The sequence below is a fragment of the Akebia trifoliata genome, unplaced genomic scaffold (genome assembly GCF_017979445.1).
Source record: "Akebia trifoliata isolate Shusen 1 unplaced genomic scaffold, ASM1797944v1 Contig00608_ERROPOS3031104, whole genome shotgun sequence".
NCBI classification, from domain to species: Eukaryota; Viridiplantae; Streptophyta; class Magnoliopsida; order Ranunculales; family Lardizabalaceae; genus Akebia; species Akebia trifoliata.
The window spans coordinates 337,600-348,755 of record NW_028237131.1 but is presented as its reverse complement, the minus strand read 5'-3'; the positions used below and the strand labels follow the sequence as shown (position 1 = coordinate 348,755).

General features: G+C 32.7%; 1 protein-coding gene and 1 pseudogene across 1 annotated transcript; both read right to left on the bottom strand.

Annotated features, from left to right (window-relative positions):
• Positions 1-7,094: 7,094 nt before the first annotated feature.
• LOC147381244 (disease resistance RPP13-like protein 4) lies at positions 7,095-7,742 on the bottom strand. The gene has a single exon (XM_086430677.1). The coding sequence runs from the start codon at positions 7,740-7,742 to the stop codon at positions 7,095-7,097; it is 648 nt and encodes a 215-aa protein (XP_086286803.1).
• Positions 7,743-8,319: 577 nt separating this feature from the next.
• LOC147381243 (disease resistance RPP13-like protein 4 pseudogene) lies at positions 8,320-8,997 on the bottom strand (annotated as a pseudogene).
• Positions 8,998-11,156: the final 2,159 nt, after the last annotated feature.

Sequence of the window (11,156 nt, the reverse complement as noted above, 5' to 3'; positions counted from 1 at the left end):
GGAGGAAATTTTTGAACGGCTGAGAGCTTTTAGATTTTAAGTATTTTTTCAATACACATGGTAAAATCATAGCAGTTCATCAGCTTAGCTCAAAAAACTTTTAACAACAAATTTGTACACTTGTGTGTGAAATGCTATGGTGTGTGGCCTGTAATGGTTCACAAAAATTCCTTAATTGTATATGATGTCATACAAATATCATGTTGGTTTAGGCATGATGTGCATAAATTAGACCATAATACGAGAATCTGACTTGCTTTTTTGATTCACTAGTGTGTAACATAAAATGCATTACTTCACCAAAAATATCGTTCAAATGATTAAGGGTCTCCCAAGGGTAGTTTTCTTGGGAATATTGGGAACTTAAGAAAATTAGACAAATTTATCCTCTAAGGCAATTGAGAGAAGGACAAGTCTAAGACTCAAAATTCTACCATTTTCTCTCCTTGAAGAATGTGAATGACGGAGACCACTACAATGGTGGTTTAGGAGTTGTGAGAAGAATGTGAATCGTCCACTTGGTATTGAAGGAAACCGAGTAAGAAAGTCATTGTGAAACAGCCACGGAATTGTTGCATCTAAGTTTGGAGACGACTCATCCAATATTTTTCAAAATCACGGCTGAGATTATGAAAACTTCTCCATGCCAACCAATTTTGATATGTTTCCATATAAAATAATTATTTTTTTAACTAATTAATTTAAGTATTTAAACTTTAGAGTCATGGGGCTACCAAAGTAAAAGAAACAATCGACCAATGTCAAAAATGGGAAGCAGACCAATGGAGTAGAACACTATATACTGCCAAGGATAGATCTATTTGTGAATATTTAGCAGAAGATCTCAAGTCTACTTTTACCAATAAAAAAAAGGGGAAAGATAGCACACTACCGGAAGAAAGGGTAAAATCGACTTCAAGGTCCGTGAATTTGACTAAATCCAGGCAATTTTGACGAATCTCGGCTTTCAATTTACCCTTTTTTCACTTAGTGCCCATTATGTGAAAATTGGAGAATTCTACAAGAAAATTCGATGGACCTAGGCTTAGAAACAAAATTTTGACGGTCAAGGGCCGTCAAATTTTTTTATGTTCCCTACATTCAATCGCATTCGACGGCTTAGAGGAGTCAAATTTCTCCACTCCATTAATTTGAGGGTTTTGGCCCGTCGAAAAAAATATTCCCAAAAAATATTAGTGTCTTTTAGACAATGCATCGTCAACCGAGGAATATTTGAAACGCTTAGATAGGATCCTAATTGATCTGTATATTTATTGATTGACTAGGTGACTATGATCAATAAGGCAACTCATTTTTATTTTCAATCGAGAGAAGTATATTAAATATGATTCATTATGAAGAGAACAACATATGCTTAACTAATCGAATAATCCAACGGTTAGGATTTTATGCAAATCCCTGTGATAATTATCTAAAGAAAAACTACCAACAATTGGATTTTGATCCTTTGTTATTTCTTGCGTGCATTAAAATAAGGAAATTAAAAGAAATGATAAAAACCATCATACAAATGGAAAGAAAATATAACCACTTACAAGAATTTTGGTAATTTATATCTTCTCTTCTCTCTATTGTGGGATTTAGTTACCTGCACCGATTCAGACTTTTCTCTCAAGTTTAAAATCTTAAAGACAATAATAATAATAATAAATTTTGTAGAGAGAGGATTTTGGTTCGTACCTGTTTCACAGTCGCCTATGGATTAGGGTTTCTTCTGAATAGGAGAGATGCAGAGAGGAAAGATAAGATGAGAAAAGCTTTGATGACTTTTGAGTGGGGATGGTATCTTTCAACTTATTTATTCAAATGTGCCTCCACCTAACATGCACAAAGACCAACTAGGAGGATATTAATAATCTAGTCACTTGAAAACAATAAGAATCTTATTGAATTATTAGGTTCCACCGACTAAACATAGATTATAGAATTATAATTGAAGCAGGTGAGCTATTAACGGTGCAAGTGGCAATAAATAAAGAAATTCAGGGGTCTATTTTTTATTATCTCCGTAATATTTCTTCCATTTAAAAGAAGAAAAATTGAATACTTGACCTAGGGCATTGAATTTGATCCAATTGATCATAAAATAGTCTATTAGGATCCTAGGAAACAAGGAGTTGGACTACTATCAACCCTACAAGATACGTGGTAGTGTGGCACATTCTCCATGGATTGGACCTAGACGATTAGAATCCACTAAGTGAAAATCGAAAAATTTGACAGGTCAAAGCTCATAAATTTTATAAATCGAATTTCGATGGCCCATGGCCGTTGAAATTTTTTTATGTTCCCTAATTCAACGGTTTAGAGCCAACAAATTTCTCCCATGCTCCATTAATTTTACGGTTTCAGTTTGTAAAAACAATATTGACAAAGAAAAATTTGACACCTTGGCCCGTCAAATTTTATAAAATTCGACCGCCTTGGGCCATCAAATATAGGTTTTTTCCATGTTGTGATCAGCAGTTGAAACCCAACTCCAATTTGAGAAAGGAATATTATTAGCTTTCAGTGCAATAGACATGATTCAAACTAGGTCATTTACATAATTTCTTAAAACTATTTATGGTAGAAAAATTATTATTTTGAACAACTTTTATTTGTGTTAGTGGAACTAATACTATTTCTGCTTTGACTGCTTTCACATTCATTGCAAATGTAGCTATAATGTAATTGTCGTTATTATTATTTTCATTGTCGCTTGAAACGTAGCTATCAATACTGATTTCAGAACAAAGATAATTGTCAATGCAACTAAGATAGAGATTGGACCATATTTTGATGAAAAGTAATATTAGGTGGCTCCAAATGACTTCAACATATGCATAAATTCATATTTTTATAAGACTTGAATTCTACTTGATCCCCCTAAGTTTTTATTAGGACCGGTTTAAAAAGTGTTGTCCATCAAAAGGAAAAATTATACTAAAATAAAAATAAAAAAGTGATGTTTTTTACCCCATGGTTTCATGACTGAGACGGAGTGTCATCCTACAATTTGGCAAGATAGTCAATGCGAATCTCAATGATTCGTCTAATATCCTAGATGATTCATGATATTTTCTAAATATGGGTTTTGATGACTTATATGTTTGTTATCTGTGTAAAAATATTTTAATCGTTTCAAACAATAAGAATAAACAATAGAAAGTTATCAGAACTTAAACACTATTTCTAATTTCATTGTTTAATGTGTTATAAGAAAAGTTGGTGTGGCAATATAAACTCTTATGTTTATTTTCTGACTTTTTAAGGCCAATTTGATACATTATTTTTGCAAGTATTGTTGTTACTGTCTTGTATCATCAAATACTTAATTGCCCAAATTTGCCACCATTTTCTATAATTGTAACTAGAAACAGAGGTTGGGAGATGAAGAGAGTCGATTGATGAGGTAGGACAATGTGGCAAAGCTAAGAAATTAAAAAGAACACTTCATTCCTTGTACAAAGCATTGACGATATGCAATGCAAAAAGATACAAGAAAAACTGCCCACAAATCACACCAAAATTTATGGAAAAAAAGGGTATTGGCAGTAGGGGTGTCAATGGGTACCCATTTAACCAAAACCAAATCAGAATCAGAATCAAAACTGAAAACCCTGGTTCTGGATCCCTTTTTATTGGAACTGATTAGAGCCGGATCTAAAATGGAACCAAATCGATAGGAACCATAATTGTTACGTTTCAAAATAAATGGAACCAGAACCGAACCGCGGATATCCGAAACCGATTTATTTTGTTATTTATTTCCATACTATAGAAGATTAAAGGTATTTTTTATTTCAAAATAAATGCATGTTATATACAATTCTTCAATTTTTCATATAAATTATCAATTGAAGCTTAAAATGAGTTATTCTTCTAAAAAATTTATTACTTTTAACAAAGATAAATTTTTTATTTTTGAAAAAAATCATTAATTTGTATTTTTAGTATAATAAATTATAACTCAATTAATAATTTTGTTAATAATATATTAATGTTTGGAAGGAATTTTTTTGTTATAACGATTTAAAATACTTTTTTTCTCATTTGATTCTTGAAAATCGGAACCGCTGGGTACCCAAGATTTTTGGCAGTTCCGATTCCGATTCCATTTATTTTGGAATCGGACACGGAACCGACAAGAGCTGGAACCAAACTAATATTAATGGTTGTGGTTTTAAATTCCTTAGGAACCGAACCGGAACCCACACATTGACACCCCTAATTGGCAGTTAATAAGCTACTTGTTGCTATTCTTCCTCTCGGTTTTCATACTTCAATTCTGTTTCTATAGTTGATTCATTTTTGAAAGTTTTATTTGATTTTTTTTATATATATCTAGTATTCTGATTGTCTTTTCTTTTCTTTTTTTCCTTTTTCTTTTATTTTTTTTATTTTTTATTTCCTTTTCCTAAAACATTGGGATTGAATTAAATGGGCTTCAACAAATCTCATTATGTTTGATACTTTGACATATTTGGTTGATCTTAATTAACAAGATCTTTTTTGGTTTGTTTAGTTGCATTGTAGTACAACTTAATTTTGTTACGTTAATGAAGTCAGGTTAGTCTGGGTAGCGAACAGTGCAAATCAACAATTCCATGTTTAACAGGTTTGTGTACAAATATCCATGTAGTGTCCTTTGGAATATAGAAAAACAATAACAACAATTGAAGTCCTAGCATTTGGAAATTCAAGTACGTACAAAATATAAGCCATCCAGCTGTACCTGATCAAATCAACTAATTTGAATATGAATATTTATAGGACATTGACCCTGAATGATGCTATAATTCCAAAGAATATTGGGAAAATTACTTAAAGGACTCTTGTGGAAGGGCATCTTTCTAAATAGTCCCTAAGTTTTAAACGATTGCATAGTAGGACATTTAGTAAACTTTTTCTTTCTATATGGTCCCTGGACCTCATTTCCCACATTTCTCACGATTGAATATCCTAACCGTTCAAACTCATCATTTTTATCCAAAAATTAAATTTTTAACATCTCAATCGAATTTTGGAGACTCAATTCTATCAGAAAGGATTTAAGAAAAAAAAAGAATCATTTTAAGAATTTTTTCATTTTTTTTCTTAGTTTTTAAATGAAAATCAATCAAAATAGTTCTTTTGGGTTGAAATCATCTAAATAAGTCGTTATCTAAAGGTTTTAGTCAATCTTTCCATGTATTTTAGTCAGAAAAACTTGAAAATTGAAAATTGAAAATGGGTGGGTTTTACTAGTGTCAAGTTTACCACTTTTTATTTAATAAGTAGTGAACACAACAGTAAAAAGTGGTGAATGACAGGTTATAACAGAAGACAAATGATGACGCAAGAAAATCAACGAGTTCTAGGCTAACTTGACTTTGAGCCTTTCTCACAAAATTAATTAAAGCTAGATCTATTGCCTAATATTATGGACATTGATAAAATCAATAAATGGAAATATCAACGTATGGACACTACTAAGAGCTCTCCCAGATAAAATCCAACCTGATTGGATGATTGCAACCACCAAGTCAATGTGAATTTCCTATGAATACTAACCAACTTATCTAACCTTCAAGAAGAACAAGGAAGATCAGACTTGACTTTGGCCCCTTGCACGTGTGTTACCTGTCCTACCATTCTCTTGTAAATTATAATAAGGATCTATAATACTAGGAATATGAATTTTTACATTTATCCAAAAACATTATAATAAAATATAACTTATACTATCTAATATTTTGATTGAAAAATAATGCATCCTCAAGAGCTAAATAAAAATCGTCCATCTTAGTTGGTGAATCGTGTTGGCTTGATTGTGTTTCCAGCTTAGTTATGGAAAGTGCCAACAACCAGTTCCTTTTTTTAGGAGAATGTCCATAAAAATAGAAATTGAACTATTTTATGATTGAATGCCAATTACACATCCATGGTTAATGACATATTTGATCAACAAGGTTGGTTTGAACATTTTTGCTAGTCCAATTTATCTGACCATTGAATCCTAGTTGAGAGCAATCTCTTTGATTGAAAAATAATTTCATTAAATGGTTAATCATCCAAAGAGATAATTTTTTTTTCCTCGTGACTTTGGACCTATTTTTAGCTCTGAAAAGAATACAGCCATTAAAATGTTTTGGATCAGTGCACATAGTTGAATTTTACATTTTCCGTTTGTTGAATTTTTCTTTAGTAGATTTCTTATTAATTGGGACAACTATTGTGTATGATAGTAAGGAATTTTTTTTTTAAAGGGTACATATGACTTCTTCAGGAACTATGGAAAATTTAATTTAGAGCCTGATAGCAATGAAGAAAATGTCAGGAAAAAAAAAACAAAGAGTAGGATTTTAATTTTTGGGGTGTGGATCATGAGAGAATAATATTGGGAGGTGGGGAAATCATTTTCCTAGCCATTGATTTGGGTGGAAAAATGAATGTTGGAAAAAATACTCTATCGTACACCAAAAAATGACATTCTTCATAAAAATTGTTTTCATGCGCAATCATAAGTACCCTTAATATTTTGCTTCAACTGAATGGGAATCCACATATAGCATTACCAAATATAAATAAGACTAACAAATGATAAACATGGGGATGATACAAGTCAGTCAGTCATCATATGCCCCCCCTCCACACACGCATTAATAAATTTCTGGAATTTATCCAAGTCAAGACCTCTGTTTTTTTCTTGGAAAAAATCAGACAAACAATAAAGTATGATACATTGCAGCAGACAGCAGTTGATGATTTATTTCAAGATTCACATTACAACAAACAAAGAAACAAACAAGTAAACACACAAACAATAAATAAAGAGCGAGCATGCAGCTCCTTAGTCAAAGAGATTTCTCACCACATATGAGATAGCCCCAAGGAGTTTAATTTCCTAGTTGTCTTGCTTCAAAGCCTACTTTTTTCTTCATCATCATCTTCTTCTTCTTCTTCTTCTTCTTCTTCTTCTTCTTCTTCATGCTCCTTTTCTTTCACCCAAGTGTCGTCATCATAACTCCAAGGAGGTGACGTGAGTTTGTCATGATAATCAACTTCAAGTTGTCTTAAGAATGGCATTGCCTTTTTCATCCTAAGCCAATCTACCTCCAAGTTTGGCAAATAAGCCAAATTAAGTTCTCTAATTCCCAAACCACATTGTCATTCCCAAAGAACTTTTTACTCATTCCAGTAATGTTTCCCGAAGAATAGATTAAAAGTCGTTGCAAATTTGGAAGAGTAGTTGGATTGATCCATGTTGGTGTCGTTTCTCCTGGATACTCTATGAATCGTAATTCCTGAAGCTTCTGAAGAGGAGGAATCTCATAATCAACTTTCCCTATGATTTGCTCACTTATCCCATCTTTGAATTTTACCATTAAAAACTCAAGTTGTTTGAGCTCAGACAAGACTTTCAGTTCCTGTTCTTTTAAATGATCTTCTGAATCGATGATAATTTGGAGTTTTCTGAGTAGTGTCAACTTTTTCAAGTTAGAAAGGTGACACCCATCTTCAACATTGGAATTTGCGAGCCTAAACCCCCAAAGTCGTTCAAGGTTTTCTAGCTTTCCAATACCCCTGGGTAGATACTCTATTTGTTCACATCCTATAACAACCAAATGGGTTAATTTCTCCAAAGTCGTCACCTGTCTAGGAAGCCCTTTTAAATTATCACAACCTACTAGAAAAATAACTTGAAGATTTTGAAGTTTTCCTATAGAATCTGGGAGTTCATCCAAACGTGAGTACATTATTATGAGGCAAATAAGATGCGACAGAGATCCTATCCCACTCCACCAGTTCACCTTGGAAGGGATTGAAATGTTACGGGACTCGAATTTGATATGTAAAACCCTCAACCATTTTAATTGGGGTCCAATATTTAAAGAAAGAAACTTGTTCTCATCCAAGTTTACCCCAATCATTGTCTACAAAAATTGGGAATTGATTTGATCCATCTTTGAATTCTCAAGGTGTAAACGACGTGTTTTTTTTTGTAAAAGTTATCGCACCCTTGTCATCTAATCCCCAAAAATTTTCTTCCTTGGCAATATTTATAATCATGTCGCGTACCATATCATGGACTTTACATGAAACATATCTTCTTCCATAGTCATCCATCGTTTCAACGAGTAACAAACTACGGCCAATTAATTCATCAAAGTAATCTAACCCAATCTCATATGCAGTCCTTCCAGCCCTTTCTCGAACAAAGCCCTCACCAATCCAGCCAAAAACAACTTCAAAAACATATATTTCATGATCTTCTGGGAATGCTGCGAAATACAACATACAAGGTTTCAAATGTTTAGGAAGCTCTTCATAACTTTACTGCAATGGAGAGAAAATCAACTCATTTTGGACCGCCAACTCTTGCTTTAGATGCATAGATATTCGTTTCCATTTGTGGACAGAATCCCCTTTCCCTATCATCATCCCACCAACAACTCTGATTGCAAAAGGAAGCCCTTTACATTGAGAAACTATCTCCTTGCCGATGTGCTCTATTTTTGGATTTGGACATTGACCTCTATTGTTTACAAATGCTATTTTGGCAAATAATGACCAATCATCTCCATTGGAAAGAACTTTTGGACGATGTATGTGCTTCTCAATGGCCCCCATTGATTGTGCCATTTTCTCATTCCTTGTCGTAACAATAACACAACCACCCTTGTTTGTATGAGACAAAGTGGACTTCAAGCTCTCCCACCATGACCGTTCATTTATTTCCCAAACATCATCCAAGATAATCAAGAACCTCTTCCCATCCAACTGTTTAACTAGTTCTTCCAACATGCCATTGACATCAATGTCTAATAAATTCTTGTCCACATTCAGTTTTCTTAAAAGATTTTTGATCAATTCATCATATTTGATAGTCTGGGAAACTGTCCCAAGCAAGATACATTCGAAGGAATCCTTCAATTGAAGATCATTCATTATCTTTTGAGCAAGGGTCGTTTTGCCTATTCCGCCCATCCCCACAATCCCAATGACCCTCATGAGTCCACTTGCATCCATGACCACTGTTTAATTTTCTTCGCATCATCTTCGAGGCCAACTATTTCAGTATCATTCAGCATGATTGGATATCTTATTGGTTGACTATTTCCGGCACGTTCATCACTCGGAAGACTAATAGTTGAAGGTAAGTAAGTTTTCATTTTCTCTCTAAGATCTCCTATTTCTTGATTTATTTCACTCAATCTCTTTCCCATTTGATAACGATGTTTCAATAATGAAAGAGAGAAGCAACACATGAACTTGTATTTTCGTCTTCGTCTTTGTTGTCGTCTTAGAAACAACTCACAATCTTCTGTAATGTCCTTAACTTCATATAGTAATTCTGTTAGATCCCTTGCGACAGTCTTTAGAGGTCCCTTTTGATCACTTATCCTCACGCTATTTGCAACTTCGAGGAAGCTTTGCAAGTGAGGAAGCTCCTTATGCATTTTCCTGAATTGTTTGTGGAATTCAAGCAGTTGACAACCTTCATTTAAGAGACTTTCAAGAAATTTTTCTACTAGAACACTGACAACTGCTTCCGCCATTTTCTTGTAAAACTTCTATGTGTAATTACAACAATACAATTGTACATTTTTGTTAGTAAAGTTTAAAGTTTCTCTGTGTAAACAACAATACAAGTGTATAGTTTTGTTGACCTCGATGTATGTATGTTTGTTGTCTTTTCTATATTTCCCTCTCATCATCCATGATCTTCGTCGTTCACAAAATTTATCTCTTGAAGCGAAAATAAAATCAAAAAAAAAATTTAATTAGAAAATCAAGAAACAAGGGAATGTAGAGAGAGAGAGAGAGAGAGAGAGAGAGAGCAAACATAGTTCATGTTATGTGAGAGAGGGAGAGAGAGAGAATATCGGGTCTGCGATGCAATTTGAGGGATGGGAGGATGTAATTAAATTAAACTTTACAAAAGTTCTTTTTTAAAATAATCTCCAACATTAAATCTATGCAGATCTAACAGTTGTATTGTACTTGGCCAAAGATGTTGGCCATTTTGACATTGTGTCTCTTTCATGTTGTCTCGGATGATATAAAGCATTTAACTTTGGTTTACAATTATTTATGACAGTTTCTATTGGCATCCCAAATTTTACTTAATACACTCCAATTTCTAAAAGTTTCTTAAATTAAAACACACCTTTCAAACATAACAAAGTTTTCGCTTAAATTACAATTCACTATTACAAAACATTATAACACATGCAAACAATTCCAATTGTTTAGAATAAGAGAGCTTCTATTAATATCCCAACCCAACGTTTACTTATTATCAACCATAAACATATCTTTTTTAATTTTAATTGGAGTGTAATCAGTAACAGTTGGGGTACGAATATTAGCTTTTTTATCTATTCGTGTATATTTATATAAAATTATTTATAAATGTTTTTATGAAATAGGGAAGATTAGAATATGTTTAATCATAAATTCATATTTTATTTTGATAATAAATATTAAAATTCTAATAAAATTAATTATTTTAATTAAAATAAACAAAATCCCGATTGATTCGATCAAGTTTTACCAACTTGGATGAGATTTTCAAAATATCATCTAAATGATATTGAAATGACTTGGGCAAGTTACCTTGGTCTCATACGAGATTTGAAACCATGCTAAGGAGGAGGTTTAAGAATCTGTATTATTGGTTAAATGTGAAGCATTGCAACAAGGTGTACAATCGAGTCATATCTATGAAGATTTATGGAGATTTAAGTATGGTAGATTAGTTAGAGATTTGAACTTATTGTTGTTATCTAATCTGTTAGTGTTTGTTACTAGTTTCTATATAAACCATATTTTGGTCATGTAATCATCTTTAAGAATAAATCAAATATTAACATTTCACATGGTATGAGAGCTCAAGCACCAATGAACACAACGATCCTACTATGTCGTTCTTTTGCCGACGGTGTGGTCATATAGCCAGCGGAATCCCATTCATCTATTTCATAGAATTGCGTCTCTTTTTTATATTTCATCAAACATCACATGAGCACTTAAAACTTCTGTCATCCAAATCCTTATATCGACACATCAAAAGATCACCTATTCTTGTTCAAAATTTTTGTCAAATATCTACTGTGAAAGACATACACATGCAAATTTAAAATCAGAAGAAGAAGAAAAAAAAAGTT